Raw genomic sequence first — 21,344 nt, forward strand, 5'->3', positions numbered from 1 at the left:
ATTATGTTTTCTGAGCCAGTCCTCAAGCCTTTTTGTTTTAATGTGTGTATTGAGTCCACTGGAATTCAGAGTTATTATCACTATCTGTGGATTCATAGTTGTCATACCCTGTTTTGTATTTTGGGTCTTTACCTGATTCTATCTTGTCTTCTTTCCCATCTGTGACCCTGTTATCCTGATAATTTTTGCTGGCATGTTGGATTCTAGATGGAGATGGGCTTTATGGTGGTCTCCTGTTTGTTCTTGGTGGAGGTTGATCCTCTGGCCATAATGAGTCAACCAGTATCTTCCGCAGGGTTGGGTGTCTTGCAGCATATTCTTTGAGTCTTTCCTTGTCTGGGAAGACTCTTATCTCACCATCTATCTCAATGGATAACTTGGCAGAGTACAGGTTTCTGGAGAGAGGCATTTTTTTCTTTCAGATTTTGGAAGCTGTTGCTCCATTCTCTCCTCCTCTTCATGGTTTCTGCTGATAAGTCTGAGCATATTCATACCTGTGCTTCTTTGTTTGTGACTGTCTTCCTTTCTCTTGCTGCTTATATTTTTTTGACCTCCAAGTTGGATATTTTTACTATTATGTGTCTTGGCGTGTTCTTCTTGGGGTCTACTCTAGCTGGCGTCCTATCTGCTTCCTGTATGAGTGCCTGGTTCTCCCTTTTTAGGGTGGGAAAGTTTTCTTCCGAAAATTCCTTTGCTATCTTGGCTGTAGACTTATGTGTTGTGTTGTGCTCCTGTCTACCGATTATTCAAATATTATTCCTCTTTATAGCATCTATCATTGTTCTCAGGCTATCTTCTGTTTCTTTAATTTTCCTATCTGACTGTCTTTCTCGCTTGCTTAGATCTGTTTAAGTGTCCTCAAGATCACTGGTACGGTTCTCTGCCTCCTCAAACCTAATAATAAATTCTGTAACCTTGTGTGTTGCTTCTGCTACATCCTCTGTTTGCTCCTGCAGTTCCCTTTGGTGGGTGGACTTCATCCCCTCAATTGTGGGCTTCATCTCCTCTATCATTACATCCTTATTATGGGTTGTTTCCCTTAGCTTCTGTATTACTGCGAGCATACTTCTAAAGATTTCCTTCTGTGGCAGATCTGTATCTGTTTCTTCTATGAGAGACGTTAGCTCTGTTATTATGTTTCGTCTCTGGGTTTTTTGGGTTTTTTTTTTTGGTTGGGAGTAATGTTATCTGTTGATTTTTTTCCTTGATCTTTTCATATGCCCCATGTTTCTGGGAGGCCAGGGCAACCTTGTCTGTGTTACTGTTAAGGATTCTTTTAGGCGGCTGCCTATGATCTGTTATTAGGATGGGTCAGACTGCTTTGTAGGTAGAGTTCCCCAACGGCTTAGTGACCCACAGTGGTGAGATGTTTCAGCGACTGGAGTGGGGGTTGGAGCCTCAGTGAGTGCTCCCAGACTGCTTTGACCTGGTTTGTCAGGTTACTCTTGGCAGCCCTTTTGGTTGTTGTTTGGTATTTTAAAAGTTAAAATTTTTTTAATAATTTATTTTTTTAATATGGGAGGAAAAAAGATATGGAGAGAGAGGAAGAATGAGATGCTACAAAAGAGGAGAGCAAAAACATGATTATAGTGAAAGTGCTAGGAGAAAAAAGAGATAGAAGGAAACCTATAGGAAGGGGGCAGAAGAGAAGTAATAGTAATAATGAAAAAAGAGGAAGAGAGAGAAGAAAATACAAAAAGTAAAAGAAAAAACAACACGAGATAAAGGAATATATATATATATATATATATATATATATATATATATATATATATATATCCCCTTCTTTTCCCTCCAGGTTCTAGCGATGCCTAATAGAAGGTGGGAGAGGCCTCACTGTCACAGGACATGGTGTTGATCTGGGCTCGGAGACGGGCTATGTGAGGGGAAAATGCTCTGCAGATCAGCAAGCCCTCCCAGATCCCTGCAGGCCTGTAGAGATGAGCCTGTGGGGAGAGACTTCATAGGCCGGGGAAGGCCCACAGGAGTGAACCTCCTGCTCTGCCAGGAAAGGGCTGAGGCCGCAATGACTGCTAAGGGAGGCACAGGCCATAACGCCCGCCTCCTATGCCGGCTGGGAAGGGCTGAGGCAGGCTTCAAAGCTGGCGCTGGGGACCCCACAGGGCACCAAGGTGGTGAGAGCCAGCTGGAGCGCACAAGCAGCTCTGGCGGGAACTGCAAAGCCATGTGCCTAGGCTCCCGAGAAGGCGGACGTTTATTGCTTGACCGGCTGGCCCTGTGAACAGTGCATGCTCCTCAGCCACGTGGTTGAGCCGGATCAGACAGCGGCATCTCTGGCAGGAAACAGCGGGCAATGGCGCCTGCCCTCCAGCCTGGAGGAATAAGCCCGCGGCAGGCTCAGAGCCTGGAATGCCCGCAGTGCACCGGGAGGGCAAAGCGCTCTGGCATGAGTTTAAAGCCCTGTTGTTCGCGCTCCCAGTAGGCAGGGGCGCCCACTGTTGCGCCGGGTAGCGCTGAATGGGGCGCCCCCTGGCAGGCAGGCTTAGCGCTCTGGCCCGTACCACTGGCGTTGGTGCTGCAACACACCAGCCTGAAGTGGCTCTTGCGGAAACGCAATGTTGGGGGGGTAGAAGAGGGATGGGGCTCCGACTGCAAGCCGTGCAGGAGGGAAGTGCACAGCTCAGGTTCCCCGCAGGCAGTGGAGCCGGAGCTAGACTGATGGGGGCAAGGGGCCAGGCAAGCGGGGTGCTGGTGGAGAGGTCCCAGGCAGCAATGGGGATGGATGCTCCCCAGTCAGTGTCACCCAGGCAGCCCCTGGTAGATTTCAGGTCACTTACCCAGGCCTTGGATGAATGGAGGGAGGGAAGAGAGGGGGGGGGGGCCAAGAGCACATCGCTGCCACGTGGAGAGAGGGGAACCGCAGGAAAGGGAAGCTTCTCTCCTAGTGGGCTCGGCCAGTGGGCAGCTGCTGTAGGGGGTCCCACCACCTCTGCTCATGTCTCAGCAGAGCAAGCAAGCGACTCTGGGTGCGGGGTTCTGGTCTGGGGATGGAGTGGGGCTATAGCTAGTCTTGGCTGCGGTGTCCGCAACCTACTGACCCAAGATACCCATGAATCAGGTCCTGGGTCACTGAGGACAACCATGTGGGGGGCGGGGTGAGGTGCTGTCCTGGGGGGATATTTCACTCATCAGACTCCTACCACTTGGCTACCTGAACACCAAATCCGCCTTGTTCTAAAGAGCTCTCAGAGTATGTGGGTCCCCTGGTCTGCTATCTTCTCAGAAGTCCACGGCTTGCCAATGTTTAATTAGCTATTTTTCAAAAGTAGATCAACAGAACGTTCTAAGGTTGTCTTAATTTGCATGTTCCATGATAACCCATCTACCCTGGCTCACCCCAACTCACATTTGAAATACCATTGCCATGGCTTGTACCATCATAGTAACAGAATGGAATAAACTGGGAATGTTTGGAAATAATTGCCAAATTATCTGGCAACTTCTGGAATATATCAGGAACATATATGCAAGGTTATGCTAAAAACAGCAAGAAGGGGGATGGAGATGCTCCAGGTATTGATTGTCTGATATGTGCCTGTAACATGGATTGATGGCTGATATCTTATCCAATGTAATCCTTACAACATTCATCTATTTGTTCGCCTAGTCTTTGTGATCATTAGTTATTGAGTGTCTACAACGTACAGAAATGAAACAGATAGATTTAGTGCTTTCTCTTGTGGAACTCACAGTCTACTGAGGAAAATCTGTGAAACAAGGCAGCAAGAAAATAGAATGAGCTCTGGCTTAGTGGGGAATGCATTGAGAGTGTGTGTAGGAGGGGGATAGAATTTAGCAGCTTAGGGGAGGTTTCCTTGTGCAGAGAAAGATTCAGCAAACCTTATTTATGAGTTGAATTAACCAGGTGAAGATTTTAAAGATGGTTTTATATCAAGGAAACCATAGGAAGTACTCCCTGGTTATGAAGGAGACTAATGCGTCTTCAGGATGCTACAAGGAGAGTATGGCTAAGACAAGACTGATGAGGCTGAGGAGGGGGCAGAGGCTACGTTGGGCTTTGGAGGCCATGCTTTGAAGTGAATGTGGTGGGTTTATCCTGCAAGAAGAAATGCTAACGGGTATAATTTGAAGACAGCACCATTGTCGGAGTTGGCAGTAGTGTTGCTGTTGAAGTTGGTTTACTTACAGAGAAGACAATAAGTTGGGAGAAAAAGCAAGATGGATGTATGTCAGGAGGTCTATTGCAATGGACCTGTGAGAAATGTGGTATCTTGGACCAGGGTGGCAGCAGTGAAAATGGAGAAAATTAAATGAGTAAATATATGTGAGTAGAACATAACACTGCCAACTGTGGGCTCAGGATGGGGCAGGACTGGGCAGTATCTTGTTCCAACGTACATAGGGTCATTATTAGTTGGAACTGTCTCAACAGTACCTAGACAATGTAAGAACACGTTGTTCTTTTAACCTGGCATTCCATGATGCTCACCTTCCCAACAGGATCACTGAAGACAACGTGGGTGCATAAGCAAATGTGGTGAAGAAAGCTGATGGTGCCTGGCTATCAAAAGATATAGCACCTGGGGTTTTAAAAGCTTGAAGATAAACAAGTGACCATCTAGCTGAGAAGCAACAAAACCCACATGCAAGAAGCACACCAGCCTGTGTGTTCATGAGGTCTATAGAATCAGGTATCAGGCATCAAAGACCCAGAACACAAAATTATAATGAGGAGGAGAGACCCAAAGCCCATATGTAAGCAATTGGTCATCCCTATACAGAAATGTTAGGGGGAGTAGACAAGCCAGTCAGGGTGCAGTATAGCAAAAATGAAACATACAACTTTCCTCTACTTCTTTAATGTCTCCCCCCCGCCAACTCTATCATGACCCCAATTCTGCCTTACAATCTGGTTGGACCAGAGTATGTACACAGGTACAGATAAGAGCTGGAAACAGAGGGAATACAGGACAGATAAACCACTCAGGACCAATATTGAGACTAGCCATACCAGGAGGGGAAGGGGAAGGTGGTGGGAGAAAGGTGGAACCAATCACAATGATCTACCTATAACCCCTTCCCAGGGGGGATAGACAACAGAAAAGTGGGTAAAGGAGGAAATTGGTCAGTGCAAGACATGAAAAAAATTATAAATTATCAAAGATTCATGAGTGAGAGAGAATGGGAGAGGAAGGGAGAAAATGAGGAGCTGATACCAAGGGTTCAAGTAGAAAGCAAGTAGAAAGTAAATGTTTTGAAAATAATGATGGCAACAAATGTAAAAATGTACTTGACAAAATGGATGGATGGATGGATTGTGATGAGCCCCCAATAAAATGAATTTTTTTAAAAGAAAGCAAGTAAAACAAATTTTTAAAATATATAATTGACAGAATTTAGTCACTTAGTGAATATGTTGGAAGGAAACACAAGGGAGTGTCTACGGTGACTTTCCTGTGGGCTTTGCAGAAATGAAACACGCAAGAGAGGCCGAATTTTGAAGACAAGGTGCTGGGCGTAGTTAGCACATGGGTTGTGTAAGAAATATGCCGATGAGGTAGTTGTGCCCTTGACTCTGGATTTCAAGAAAGCTACCTGTTCTGGAGTTGTGTACGGATTTGGTCACCAGCGGCAGAAAGATTGTTGTGTACAATGAAGAAAGACTAGACCCTTGAAAGGGCCTAAGAGGCAGCAACATTTAAGGGCAAAGGAACAGGAATAACCGGCAAGGTAATTATTGTGCATTCCATCTTAGAGATGAGGGGAAAAACGCTAAAGCAATTGACGATAAGTGAGCTGATTAATAGAAATGTCCGAGTCCAGATCCAAATCCTTCCCCTTTTCAATATCTACCTTCCGAACACTTCATGCTTATTGAAGCCTTTCTCTGAGCCAGACCTTCTGCCAAGATTGTATGTACATTGTTTAAATCGTCGGAGTAACTTACCTATAAACTAGGGGTTGTTACCCCCATCGCGTGAACAAGAAAACTGAGACTTGGAGAGGTCACATGTCTAGGTTAAATGTGAATTTAAACCACTCCTCTTGCCAAAGTTTTTGCTTATAACCATATGCTTGTGTTGGTTAGTTCAATGTTTCTCAACCTCAGAATATGCCTGAAGGGCTTCTTAAACAGATTGCTGGACAACACCCCCTGAGTTTCTGATTCTGGAGGAAGAACCAGAAAGTGTTGGCACATCTAGCCCAAGTATTTGCATTTATAACTAGTTCCCAGAAGATACAGAAGCGTCTGGCCCAGGGACCGCACTCTGGTGGAGCAATGAAGCAAGCACTGGGCTACAAATTGCGAGGTCAGTAGATCAAATACCACCAGCCACTCTGCAGAGGAAAGGTGAGGCTGTCTGTTTCTGTAAAGTGGAGGGTCCTGGAAGCCATCGAGGAGGAGGGTAAGCTAGGGCAGAGGGGGGAAAAAGTTCAAAAAGGTAATGCCTGAAGTCAAATAAAATTCCTTTCTATTTCATATTCCAAACTGAACTGGCACAAGATTATTCTGAAACCCAGGTTCCTTCCATTTTGTGGCTCTGCCAAGCCCTGGGGCTGTGTCCTCATTAGTCTGGAGAAGGCCAGGTCACTGTCTCATTTACATGTCGTCCTGTGAGGAAAAGAAAACAGAGAAGAATTCACACTTGCAAGCACATTCCTTCCACCCAAGTGACACTGAAGTTGCCCGCTGCACATCCACACATCCTCCATTGTGGAAAGTTGGTCATGTGACTAAGTAGCTCGATGTCCTATAAATCACTGACACCAGAGAAGAAGAGATGAGTGGCTGATGGGGGAACGACTGGCAACCTGTCACAATAATGTAGACCACTCTAAACCATTAACCTTCAAATACAATAGATTAAAATGAATAATAAGGTGCATTAAAAAATAAGTTAACCCTATAACCTCTGAAGGATGGCAAAAAAAACAACTTGGTCTTGATTACTTTGGACTTATCATCAGCAAAGACCAATCCCTAGAAAGGAACGCCATGGATAGTAAAGTAGGAAGTTAGAGAACCCTCAGGAGATGAACTAACACAATTGTCACAGCCACGGGTTCCAACATATCAGGGGAAGCATGAAAGTGGTACAAGACCGAGCAACATGTGTTCTGTTATGCATACGATTGCCAGGCGTGAGAGACAAGTCCATGTCCCTCCTAACGGTCACCTCTCAAACAGAATCTACTTCTTCTCCCTACCACCTAAGTCAGAGAAGGTTCGACTTCTCCCTGGAATTTTTTCTACCAGTCATTTCTTCACTGGTCTTCACAACATCAGCCGTATTGATTAGCATTACGTGTTTCTGTAACAAACTACATATTACATTGGGCAATTCTGCTGCGCAAGACTGAGTGGTTGAAGGGCAAGTGTATCACGTTGAAGACTATGGCGCTCCGGACACAGTCTTTTGTTCATTCACCTGTGAATGTGAAAAGTTGGACAATGAAGGAGGAAGACCGTGGGAGAGGGGTGCTCACACTTTGTCAGCATGCGAACGACTTATAAAATGATCAAGTCGAAATGATCTTCCAACTACAAAAATGCAAAACATATATTTATTTTTATTACATTTATTCATAAACGCATTGAGAATTCTTTATAGGTACAATGTCTGTTTATGTACCTTGCATAACCTCATGAGTCCATATTGCACAACACAGTTAACTACATACATTTTTTGTCATGACCTGAGTTTACTCGGATGACCTGCGCTGAATGGAATGCTCCAGGGATGTGTAGTCCGGACAGCAGCTGCTGACAGCCAGCCTCAAGCACACTTCCAAATGACCATCAGTCATGGGGGAACGGTACTGGGACTTAATGATCTTTATGTGGGAAAAGGCTGACTCACATAAATAAAGTAGAGCTGAATAATGCAGCCAAGGAGGTAGCACATTTTCTCATGTCTGGGTACTTTCCCTCTGCCAGTAAGTTCCAGAACTGTTCAGGCGCTCTGGATTTCAGCTCAATGTCGGCTTATAGTGTCAAAATCTCCCATTCTGTAGGAAACTGATACATTTTTGTCTTCTTACTTGCTCCAGCTCCCCGACTCATTTTAATACCCTTTCTTACATAAACTTTAAGAGAAAAAACCAAGGTCTAAAAATTGGCGATAACTTAGCTGGTCAGTTTTGCTGCACCTAGCTCAGTTGTTTGCGCATGCGTTTGACACCCTAGCTTGCATCTGATTGGCTGCGCTATATATCAATTAAGTGACGGGATTGATGATAGGCTTGCGTCTATTTTTTTAATGTCATGCGATCTACCCACACTGCATTTTCGATCGACTAGTAGATCGCAATCGATGTACTGAGCACCCCTGCCGTAGAAGGACATTTGAACGATGGTGTTGGCGAAGAATATTGAATCTGCCCTGGAAGACATATACACAGGACGCTTCGTAGGGGGAATAAAGGATGGGAGGCGTCACCTGCAAACTTTGGATGCGTTATCAGGAGTGGCTAGTTCTTTGAAAGGACATCACGCTGGGTAAAGTAGCCAGGCAGTGAAGAGGAAGATCAGCAACAGTGATTGCAATAATGGGAGCAAACCCACAATTGGTTGGAAGGGTGCGAGACCAGGTGTTATTTCGTTCTGTTGTGCACAAGGTTACTAACATCAGAACTGACTCCACGGCTCCTAAAAGTAACAGCAACATATCTGCATGTGAGCATTGCTTGAAAATAAGCTTATCTCCCTATTTTTTTTTTAAAAAGCAACCTATTCCTCACAGAAGTCTCTCTCTCTCTCTCTCTTTCTCTCCTCTTCTCCCTCTCCCTTCCTCTCCCTCTCCCTCTCCCTCCCCCTCTCCCTCTCCCTCTCCCTCCCTCTCCCCCTCTCCCTCTCTCTCTCCCCTTTCATTGCCATTTCTCTGTCTCTATCCTACACAGCAGCGTCTTTTCACCGTAGCTCTCCTGAGCCCTGGTGGCATAGTGGTTAAGCATCGAACTGCTAATTGCAGTTTGAAACCACTGTCTGCTCCTCAGAAGCAAGACGGTGCTTTCTGTTTCTGTGAAGAGTTACAGTTGCCGAAACCCACAGGGCAGCTCAACCCTGTCCTAGTGGGTCGCCATGCGTCGGCATGGACTTGATGACACCGAGTTCGCTTGTATTCGGTGACCTAGGGTGTTGCAAACTAGAAGTCTTTACATCGCTTCAAGGGCCACATTGTATTTGCATGGCACTATACAAGTATTTTAGACAAAATTCAAATTTTCATATTAGCAAAAAGAAGAATTGCAGATTTTCTCTCTGCGGCTCCTCTCAGGAGGCTGTAGATACCTTCCCTAAGTTGCCATCCAGATAAAATGTGTGTTTAACCAAAACATTAAATTCCAAACCAGCTGCCATTCAAGTCGATTCCAACTCATAGTGACCCCTAGAATGGAGTCTGCCTGCCCTCCGGGGTTTCCATGCTGTAATCTTTATGGAAAGACACTCCTCCCGAGGCGCCGCAAGCAGCTTCACTACGAGGCAGAATCAGACCAATGGCAAGGGGTAAACTTTTCGCGAGATCCTATTTTCTATCTCAATGATTCTTTTGCTTACTTCAAAGATTCTGTGTGGTTTCTCACCCAGATAGTGACTCACAGGTAAGGTGAGGAAGGGGACCACGTTCCTACCCAAACCCACTGTCAGTGAGTTGATTCCAACTCAGAGTGCCCTTTGTAGGCTTCCTGAGTCTGGGAAGCTTTACTGGAGCAAACAGCCTCGTCTCTCTCCCTCCAGATGGCTGCTGGGTACGAACCGCTAACTTTGCATTTGGCCGTCCAATGCTCACCCGATCGCCCCACCAGGGCTCCCTGGGAGCCGCATTAGGTACCTTCATGAATCACTAAGCCTCTGTGTAATTAATGTGAAAGCTTTGAATTTGACTCCGAGTCATAAAAAACGATGTTGCATTCCCAGAACGGAGCTGTGTTTGCTCTGTAGGGTAAGGGTTGGATTGCAAAGTTCAAGGTTGCTGATGCAAGCCCCCCTAGCTGGTCTGCAGGACAGAGCTGCAGCTCTCTGTTCCAGTAAAGATTTACAGGCTCAGAAACTATGCAGGGTCTCTGAGTCCAGGCCAGAGTGCGATGCGGCTTGCTTCTCCCACAAAGAGTTACTGTCTCAGAAACCCATAGGGGGAGTTCTACCTTGTCTGATAGGGTCACTGGGAGTCAGAATCAGCGTGCTGGCTGAGTTATGGGTCAGAACTGACTCGATGACCATAGATTTAGGGTGGTCTCAGTGGCACCCAGCAGGCCAAACTGCTGGCCCTGTTTAGATGGCTCCCTCCAGGGGGCCACATCTATCCCCACAGATACCTGTGTCCTTATCTGCCAACATACTGTATTAAACAATAATCAACAGGAGAACCAAAAACAACCCTCAGCACCAAGAAGCTTGTGGAATGAAGCACTGCAGGTACCGGGGTAAAAAATCTTGCCAGCCACCCAGGCGATGCGCCTCCGAGGAGGAAGGGGATAATTTTGACTTGATGGTGAATCGTTAAAAGTGAACCAGATGATTAAACTTAATAGAACAGCCCCATTACACTGAAATTACTTTAAAAAAAGAAGAAAAGAAAAGAAGAAGCAAAAACACAAGCCTGGGGCAGCCTACAGCCTTTTACTTGTTGTTTTAACTTCTCTGTCTTTTACAGTGGCCATGATGAATGACATCACAAAAGGAAAAATCCAATTAAAATCTAAGTGCTCAATAAACCCCTGATGTCTGGTTGTCACCACCATTCTCCCTGGCACTTTCCACCCAAGACAGAGAAGAGAGCGGGCCCCACGGGAGGAGTTTGGCGGAAGGGGAGGAGAGAGGCCAGAAAGAACAAGTGGGCTTCGAGACGTTGATCTGTGTGCGTGTGGGACCCAGACAGTGCACTCGGGTGGGGGCGGGGGCGGGGTGTGTGTGAGGTTCAATGGTTTTATCATCAGCTAATGCCTGAGTGAAGAGATGCGCAGTCCCACTGGTTTTCAAATATTGATAAATCAGAGTGGAGATGGGCGAAGCAAACCCCTCTGTTCGCACTCTTCTTTGGCATCTCCTCTGCCCTTTTATATTGTCTCCGGTGTTTGTTCTATAAGTCATCGGAATGGGCTCTTCTGACAGCTAAAAATAAGTTTCTGATTACTTTTACCTGAATAAATCTTCTGAACCAGATGTGGTATTCACCTACTAAGTGTGCAGCAATTACAGAGTAAACGTGATGAAAGGAGAGCCGAGAAGCTTGCGGAATGAAGAAGATAATAAATCACATGCAAAGCCAGCCGTTGCCACCCTGAAGAAGAATAGACCAGCTTTTGATAACAGATTTTACCTTAGAGATACCGCGGGTGAACGAAATTGGGTTTTCAAAGTCCTCAAAGCAAAGTTCTCAAAGTCACCATCCGAGCAAAAATATCCTCCTTAGGAACTGCAAGCTAATAGCAGTAACAACACTTGGAAGAGACTTGATAACTTAGAACACCCTTCCAATTGCATGATTTTCGTTTCCTTTCTTTTCTTTGTTGCTGGTTTGCTGTTCTTTTTGTGGTGTGCTCCCCCCCTCTCCCTCCCACACTCATTCACCCTGAGTCTCCAGCCCTATAGCTCATTATTTCCATCGAGTCAATTTCAACTCCCAGGGACCTTTGCGAGAACGGCTTCAGAGGGTTTCTGAGGTTGTGTGTCTGTACAGGAGCCAGCAGCCTCATCTTTCTCCCTCCGAGTGGCTGGTGGGTTTGAAATGACCTTGAAGTCCGCTGCCCCGCGTGACGCTAAACGACCAGGTTATTGTAAGACTGTGTCGAGGTGTGATGTCTTCTGTTGCCTTTCCCGTGTCTTCCCTTGTCTCCATCATTTTTTGCCAACCTCTTCCTTGCTTGTAGCAATGCATGTCGTATTTATTTGTCTTGAGTTAGATGTTGACAGCTTCTTGTCATGTAGCTCTTAATACCCTCACTTCGTGGATACCGATTGGGGTACCGCGTCCTTCATAGACGTCTTAGATTAGGTGAGTGAAAGACCAGAAGTGTAAGCCATGCCCGGGTCTGTGGTGCTCCCTGCGCGTGTCGGATTGCACCAGGGCTGCTCCGGAGTGATGGCCCAAAGGGCAGCGACGTTGGTTTTGATGCTCCTGAGTTAATGAAAGAGCTGTTTAAGAGCTCTCCTCGGTCATTAGGATCCGACGAGGGAGAGTTAAACTTTCCCCAGCGGCTCTTTCTGTGCGATCATGGTTTCAACATTTCTTCAGCATCGCACATTACACAAATCATGGAGTGCGCTTGTTTTACATTTGTTATTCCGCTCCCCTCACTTCTAAGCAATTTCGTCCCCGTTTGCATTTCTCTTCCATTATTTCTGCCAAATTGCTTTCCAGGCTGCTAATTGTATGAATAATGTTCTTTGCACCAAACTCTGCTGTCAACGAGCGTGAGCTGTGTGGTCTTGGGCCCAGTTTTCCTCCCTGTTTCATGAGTAGGTGCACATGGCACCGGGACCGATCTGCAGCCCTCTTCTCGGACCACGCTCTAGTCTTCTCACTCGTCCCTACTAGCCGTGCGATTGCTTTTGCTTTTTTAGAAACTCTACATGAATAATGTCATCATCGCAAAAATCCATTTACTTGGCTTCAAAATGATACATTGAATTAGTTCATGCTTCCCAACGTGTGTTTCTTGGAAAATTGTTTATTGGGCATTTCCCTATGGGTGACAGCCCCCAAACACATTCTCAAAACAAGAAAGAAACCTGTATTAAACAAAGGCAAGTACAACTTTGCACTGTAGGCTTCCATATGTAGGTGTGTACATATGTACACACACACACACACATAGGTTGCATGATGCTGTTCTCTCCGCATTTAGAATAAATGACATTCCATGGAATTTTTAGAGTGAAGGGATTAGTTTGGGGTTTTTTTTGTTTTTGCTTTTAAAGAAAAAAGAAGAAAATATTGTAAAAGCTCATTTTACTCTAGGATGCTATCTCCCAAGATGTTTGTAGACACCTCTCTATGCATATTGTGCAGTGTTCATCAAAGGACCCGGGCTTGACAGATCCTATGCTGCTGCTGTCTCTTGTCACATAGTCCATGCCCTGGTCAGGCTGAGTTGAAATAAGGTGGAGATGGTCAGTATTTCCACTCAGACTACCTTGATCTTATGAGTTGTAGGGTCTATAAACAGATCTCTTCACACACACAAAAAAAACACTTTTTAGTCATTTGTGCATAGGGTTTGATTATCTAAAGATCTATGAGGTACTGTTTATGCTTGTGCTGGAAGAGGGAAAGGAAGCAATAAGAACTCAACATCGTGGAAATAATCTTTAGGAAATGGGTTATTTTTCCAAGTTAGAATTATCATCTTCCATATAAAAACTATGTTGGCCTCCATTTGATTTAATCCTTGACCCAGAGTCAGAAAAGGAGTCATCTGTGCCTTTGGTTACCTTCAGGTTCAGGTGCCTACCTCTCAGGCAGGCTGTCCTTGTTCCAGGATGGTGCGAATTATTAGATAGGACTTTCCTACATGAAACGAAAATCTTAATGTTAATTGTATCCCATGTGATTCTCTACGCTTCCAACTTGACTTTCATATAATATCTCTAATATCTCTTCCCAGAAAAGCGATTACAATCTCCATCATATTAAACTAAAGGACGACCTTTCTTCAATTGCCCAAGATAGCAAAATATGCCCCAAGCAAACTCGACCCTGAGGTAGAATATACCCAGAGCTAATTCCAAAACTCAAGGTGTTTTCTCAAATGACAGTACTTCTCTACCTGGTCTCTAACGTCTCTGCTTTAAATGGGAGGAGGGCTGTTTATTCACAAAATCTGAAAACGGTCACAATGTAGTAAAAATAGGAGTTTCGTTCTAGCCAGGCTAATATGAGGGGCCTTCAGGGGTTTGTGGAAGAAATGGAATGAAGAGATAAAGGAATTTTTCCGCAAAGTCTTGTACTCTCCTTTTATGTCGTTGGGGAGCGAGCTATTGCTCTTGCCCTTAGTTGTCCCTTCTTCAAAATAATAATTGTTCGATGATCCCTAAGTTCTGTTCCCATCCTGGGAAACTGTGACGTATGACATACTAAGAATTCATGTAACTTGTCAAAGGATCAACATCCGAATCTCTTACGGAGGATTGAATGAGAGTCGCCATAGCATGCATCGTCAAGACAAAAAATGAAAACATTTGTAGGATCACAAGCTTGACTTTTATTTTCTTTAATTTTTTTTTCTACACTAGTTACATTCAGACCAGGATAGAGGAGATGGATCACTTAAATATATCCTTTCAGGAGATGGAGCAGGCGATCTCTTCATTATCAATGAAAACACAGGCGACATCCAGGCCACCAAGAGGCTAGACAGGGAAGAAAAACCTGTTTACATCCTGCGAGCTCAAGCTGTAAACCGAAGGACAGGCAGACCCGTGGAACCCGAGTCTGAATTCATCATCAAGATCCATGACATCAACGACAATGAACCGATATTCACCAAGGAGGTCTACACGGCCACCGTCCCCGAAATGGCTGATGTCGGTGAGTGAGTGGTGGCCCTGCCACCAGACACGTTCGCTCCTAGGACAGCATCTGAATGGGAGCTCACAGGAGGGGCATGCACCATGTTGGATGCAGGTAGAGATGCTGAATTCTAAAATACCGTATTTCAGTCCATCCATGTCTGTCCTTTTTGTAAGTGGTCCCAAGTTTCTAAATAGTCCTCTCAAACCAAACACCAAACTCAGTGCCATGGAGGCAACTCTGACGCTTGACGAGCCTGCGGGGCAGGATAGAACTGCCCCTGTGGGTGTCTGAGTCGGTCACTCATCACAGGCATAGAAAGCCTGCCTCTCCCGTGGAGGGGCCGGTCATTTCATACTGTCCACCGGGCAGTTAGCAGCCCGTTGTGTCGCCACCACGCGACCAGGGCCCCTCTAAAAATTCTCCAGTCTTGCTTATTTTCTTATTTTTAAGAAACTGCTGTTTCTCCCAGTGAGGACGTATGGAAAGTGTCAGAGGCGGATGGGAGATGGAAAGGGAGAACCTGGCATCTACGCCGCTTCCGTTCCAGCTCCCACATCGGGACCCTGTGCCTCTGACGCCCACTTCTTTGGTGGGCCGGAAAAGACAGCCAGTTTCTCTACTGCTCATAGCCCATGTGGCTATCAGGCTCCTGATAAGTGACTCCAGATCAATATGCAAAGTCAGCCTTAAGTTACACTCAGGGCTCAAGAGTCACAACTATGACTATAAGTCACCACCTGTTTAACTAAGAGACTTTCGAGAAGTTGTTTAAGTCCATAAGCCATACCGCAAATATATATATGTGTGTGTGTAGGGGATATGTCTTTTTACTAATTACACTTTTTACTAAGTGACGACAAGAAGGCTACCATGACATTTAGTTTGGTGAATTCACTGTGGATGCATCATTCTGCTACCAATTTTAAACATAAAATGTGTGGGTTTTATTTGTTTAACTAGGGAGAAGGGTTGCATTTTTTTTATTAAAGGATACTACTGACATCACTCTCAATCATATTAAAATACTTGGTGGGAGACACTGCCAAATTCTAAATGACTCGTTAAAGGGCTATTTTTATTTTTGCTCAGTGTCAAATTCTAAAGGGCTGGAATTACATAATGCAAACATTTCTAGTTCTATAATCCTGTGAGTCAGATGTGGAGTCGGTTTTGCTCACAGATCCAAGAGTTTGAAAATACCCAACCCACTGAGATGGTCGTAAGACGTCCAAATCATTCTCAGGAGGAAGCTGCTTCTCCTGTCTTTGCTTGAAACCACTTTGTTTTGCTAGAAAAAGCACATTCTTCACCAACGCCAAAAGGAGTAGTGAAATTCCATTAGAAGAAAACTCATCAGGGGAAAAAAATGTAGCTTCCCTCTCACTAGTAAAAGACAGATTGAATTCGTAAAGGGCCCTCTCTCCATCATCGTCCAGGGCTGCTACAACCAGAGAACGCCCCCTGCACTTTTGACATCTCTATAGAACTTACCGTTGTGCAAAAAAACTGCAGGGCGGCTGACACTCATAGGCCTTCCAAAAGGGAAGCTTTTTCATGTTGCTCTTCATCGTTCTCATAAATTAACAGGACATCTTTGTGATCGATGCAAACATCTCAGAGAGGCTACAGAAAAATAGTGTCAGCCAAGAGTGGGAATTCCAAATGGGCACCAAACAGATCTGAGTTTGAGACCTTTCTCTGCTGCATACCGCAGTGGGCGGCACAGCCCCCGTGTTCTCTTACTCTCAGCGACAAGTGTCAGTTCCCACAGGCTATGATGGAGATTGAATGGGAACGCAGGTGATGAGCTCCTAGCATGCTATCTGGCAACTGACAAGCTCTCTGCCTTACGCATTATGTCCCCGGAACATTCCATGCCCAACGTGTGACCCGCACACTTGCTCAGTAAACAAAATGCTGATCGCTCCTGGTGGGTGTGCCTCAAAGCAGCCGTCTTGACGGGAGCAGGCCATGAGCTCTCTCTTCCAGCAGTAGGAACCACCAATCTTTTGGCTAACAGCCTAACCCTTAACTAACCTTTGAGCCACACGACTGGCTCGTAACTGTTGTTCCGATACTACTAAGCCACTGTAAGAATTCTAATACACCCTACCTGGAACTCCTCTGCCCCCTTCATGCATGCAAGCATGAACTCTGACAGCATAGGAATGACTTGTGTGTGCATATGACCCTAAAATCAGAGAGTATTATTTCTCTCTGAGGTCACAGATTCCTTTGAGAATATAGAGACCTTTTTCTCCAGTAGAAATGTGCGTGGAATTTCCAGGAAGTTAGGCAACTGCGGCCCCTAAAATAAGAAGGTCGACCTGAAGCATCACGGCCTTCTTTGTGCACTTAATTCAAGATCATCTTGTGAATTCCAGGTCCCACTTGCTTAGGCTCTGCTGTTGCAGTAACACCTCGATTTAATCCAAAACTGCCTCCTCGCAGTTCAATATACCTACAACTTGTTAGAAGCTAGGATTTTGCAAATAACTAATGTATCGATTAGTCACGTGGCTTAGATCTCAAATGAAAGTGGGCAATAAACAGTTCATTTGAGTTCTGCCTGTTTCTCTGTGATTTTCTGTGCTGCTGAGTTGGGTGTGCTTTGACCCTTCAGCGTGCCGAAAGTCACAAAAAAGCTGGCCTTGCAAACTTCACACCCATGCCATCACTTCCCAGGAGGAAGAAGACCTGTGATTCAGAATTCCCAGCAAACTTGTGTCTCTGAGTGGGCAACCCCTAACCTGATCCTTTGGCAAATAAATACCAGATGCTAATTGGTTCACCAGTAAGAATTCCTATCACAAGAGTCTGATCCCCCTTGGAGGGATGAGTTGATATAAATCCCATCCAAAACCATGACCATCACATTTATCTTTAGAATAACCCACTCGATGTTCATAAATGTCAATGCCATTCCTTTGAGGGAGAACTCCCAGGTGCTTTCGCCACGTCCACTGCCTGGCCTAGATTGCTCTGTATAACAGTGAGGTCATGCTGTATCTTTCTACGCATGTATCACGGACCAGAAATAGACCTGTAACTTGCTTTCATCTTCTGTCATTCACAGGCACCTTTGTCATACAAGTCACAGCGACTGACGCTGATGATCCAACATACGGGAACAGCGCAAAAGTTGTCTACAGCATCCTCCAAGGACAGCCGTATTTCTCAGTTGAATCAGAAACGGGTTAGACTTCCTTTTTGGCCTTTTCACTGTCTATAATTTTAATTGACATGCTCAGCGGAGCTAGCATTTTTTAATAAAAAAACAATCAGTGTGATTGAATTTCCCTTAGATTCATCAGCCCAACACCAGTGATGTATTTGTGAGCATGACACCCAGAGCATTTTAATCAAGAAATCTGACAAGGAGCCTTCCATGCACCACGTTTATCTAGGGTCGATTCAGAACACATAGGCGTTGTCTTTGTTTTATTCTCCCAGGTGTAGGTGAAGTTAAAAGACCATTCTTTTTGGAGACCCACTCCTACTAGTTCCTTGGTAGGATGGAACTGTCCGCCCAGCCCTGAAGACAGCTGTGACCGTGTGCTTTAGGTAGGACAATAAAACGAGAGTGACAGTGGCAGGAGTCACCCCAGGCAGAACTTTTAGAGTGAATACCCCATCTACACGTTCCCTTTCACTAGCCGAAATGATCCCCGCATCATGGGTAGAGCTGGGGTCTCCACCTGGATGCTTGAAGGCATGAAAGCAGAGCTTCCACTGGCTCACGCGGAGCATGAGCAAGAAGTAAACTTCAGTCCCATGAAGCCAGAGAGATTTTGCAACGTTTGTTGTCACGTCACTGGCTAGCCTATCCGGAGGTGGTCTTCATCCAACAAAGCAAAATACCTACATGGGATTCTTCGTTAACGGCTCATTTTCCTGTCCTTTCTTCAAGAAGAAAGAGGGGTCCTGGTGGCACTTGCCAGGGAAGTGTTAGCTGCTAGTTTCAAGGTCATAGGTTCAAACCCAGCACCGGCTCCATGGGAGAACAATGAAAGGCTGAGCTCTTGCCAAGATTAACAGGCTCAGAAACTGAAAAGGAGCTGCTATGGGGAGGAATGCACTCCACGGCTGTGGGTTTGGGTTTGGTTTTGGTTTTCCGGCTGAATATTAGTAGTCTCGCTTTGCTGGAACACCACAGGTAATTTGTAAAATAAAGAAAAATGACTTTTCTCATGATACAGGAGGTAAAAGTTTGAAATCAGGATACTTGATTCCTCTTGAGTCAGGGCCGTTGGTGGAGCAGTTGTGTTGAGCGGTGGGCTACTTGCCTCAACGCTAATGGATCATCCCTCTGGCTATTCCAAGGGAGGAAGCTCCAAGGGAGGAAGCTGCGGCTCTCTTTCTGTAGGGATGTACAGTCTTGGGAACCCTACTGTGTCCTGTGGAATCGCTTCAAGGTGGGATCAACTCAAAGGCAATGAGTTTGGCCTTTGTTTCTTATTTTTGTCTTGGTTAGTGGTGGCTTGGGGGGTGGGTTGGGTTGTTGGTTGGTTGGTTGTTTGCAGTTCTCTTTTGTCTCTGGCTCCAGAGAAGGCCTTTGTCTCTTCCATCATTCTTTGCTTCTTGGCTGAAACTCGCACAGCGTCTACCTTCCCAACTTGCATTGTAAAAATTCTAATCTGATCTTTTTATAACTAAGACATGATTAAGGTTAGGAAACACACTATGTTATATACACACTACACGAGGAAACCCTGTGTCCAAAGAGGATCAGATTCCCAAGTCTCTCACTGCAATGGAGTCGATTCTGACTCATCACGCCCCCGTAAGACAGGTAGAACTGCCCCAGCGAGTTTCTGAGACTTAACTCTTTACAAGAAGAGAAAGCCTTGCGACTCTCCCGCAGCTGGCAGCCCCACACAAAACCACTAAGCCGAGGGCCCCTTAGGGTTAGGAATTCAACACATATTGAAGACAGTGGTGGAGGAGAGGGGAGGCGACCACAATGTAATCTCTAACACGGTCTGAGGATGATTGTCTTAAATGAACAGCATGGGTGTGGTCAGGAAATTCTACACAGATGTTGCTGTCCTCGTGGGAGTTGACTTCCCTTTACGCATTTTGCAAAAATCTATTATCGCGAGAGGAAATCAAAGCTTCCCTGGATTGCTCCATCTAGTTAGAAGTCGGTGTTTTAAACAGAGCAGGGACGTTGGAAAGGATGCCAAGGAGAAAGAAAATGAGAGGGAAGCTTCAGAATGATTCACCTGAAAGGACAAAAGGCTGAGGTGACCTGTATTAAAATAGAAATGCTCTATCATGTAGAGACCCGGAAGCAGCTGCACTGTCCTGGACAGTTGGACTCCTGGTTCAAAATTGACCTGTTGTCTTTGATATTCTTGTTTACAAATGTGAAGGAAGGCATGTTCAGCTTCCTTGGGTGTTCAGTTATGGAAAGAGCTACCATCAAAGGTTAAAAATTACAAAGGCTTGTTGGGGAATATTTGAAGGCATGAGGTTAATTTAAGCTAAATCCTTCATCGAGAAGAGGCTAACTTTTCAGACGTTCTTCCAATTAATTATTTTATAACTACCTAACAATGGAGATCAGTTGAACCCAACTTTGAAGTGCTGGCCGCTGCTGGGACCAGCTGGGCTACTACTTGCATCCCCTTACAAGCTTACAAGCTAAATCTCTGGGATCAGACTAGATGATTAATTATGAGAGAACGAATGCTGTGTTTTCTGAAGACCAAAGTTTTGTGCTTTACAAAATCCCCGAGCATTCATTATGGTATGTAGATTTGCGAAGCAATTAGCCAAATCAGTAAAATGAAACTCAAAAATCAATTCAAGTAGTTGGCTTCCTTAACAATTGTCTCATATTACACCTAAGTGTCTTTTCTTAAGCAGCTACTGGAGAATACCTTATCCCATGCGCCATGTTACATTTTGTTGGATCATCTGCTAATTCTTAATATTTATACTTCTTGCCACCTATTCTGTCCAGGATTTGACTTACACTTATTTTTTGTTCTCCTACTACAGCATGTTTGGATTCTTTGTTTTTTGTTGTGCTTTTTTAATGTATCCCTGTGTGCTTATAATTTGGTATAATTCCATCTGAAGGTTCTGTATGATCATTTTTATATCACCCCCGACATTTACACAGGGTTGTGCATATTGTAGGTGAAAATCTCTTTGTTTGCATAAATAAATGAGTCCATGAGGCATTCCTTACACCTCCCTTTCCACTCCTGATTCTCCTCTCCGTAGGTATCATCAAGACAGCCTTGCTCAACATGGATCGGGAAAACAGGGAGCAGTACCAAGTGGTGATTCAAGCCAAGGACATGGGCGGCCAGATGGGGGGCTTGTCTGGGACCACCACAGTGAACATCACGCTGACTGACGTCAACGACAACCCTCCCCGGTTTCCCCAGAGTAGGAACATTTCTAAAATTCTAACTTGTTAAAAAAAAGTGATGTTTACTTTCCATTTTGTCAAGGATCAGTGAACTTAGAGAAAGAACTGGGAGAAAGCTGGGTGACTCAGTGGCCGACTAATTAAAAGGTTGGCCATCTAAACACACCCAGAGACCTTTTGGAACAAAGATCTAATGATCTGCTTCCCAAAGTCACAGCCTGACAGCCCCCAGAGCACAGTTCTACATTGCACATGTGGAGTCTCCATGAGTGTGTGAGTTGGCGTTGACGAGAGAAACAAATTCATAGACATTCATGTGTATAAGAAAGAGCTTTATATCCAAGAGTAATTCCATAGTAAGAAAACATCCCAGCCCAGCCCAGATCAAGTCCATAAGTCTGATATTAGCCCATATGTCCGATACCATTCTAAAAAAATTCCTCTTCAGACTCATGCAATGA

The 21,344-nt window shown here is 45.0% G+C and overlaps 1 protein-coding gene across 3 annotated transcripts in view; it reads left to right on the forward strand.

Annotated features, from left to right (window-relative positions):
• The window catches only part of CDH6 (cadherin 6), a 200,422-nt gene that overhangs the window by 144,942 nt on the left and 34,136 nt on the right, over positions 1–21,344 (forward strand). For all 3 annotated transcript variants that reach the window (XM_075540892.1, XM_075540891.1, XM_075540890.1), the window contains 3 exons: positions 14,219–14,513; positions 17,575–17,694; positions 20,733–20,900. In XM_075540892.1, the coding sequence (XP_075397007.1) occupies positions 14,219–14,513; positions 17,575–17,694; positions 20,733–20,900 (583 nt within the window). The remainder of the gene's footprint in view (positions 1–14,218; positions 14,514–17,574; positions 17,695–20,732; positions 20,901–21,344) is intronic.

This window comes from Tenrec ecaudatus, chromosome 2, assembly GCF_050624435.1.
Source record: "Tenrec ecaudatus isolate mTenEca1 chromosome 2, mTenEca1.hap1, whole genome shotgun sequence".
Classification (NCBI taxonomy): domain Eukaryota; kingdom Metazoa; phylum Chordata; class Mammalia; order Afrosoricida; family Tenrecidae; genus Tenrec; species Tenrec ecaudatus.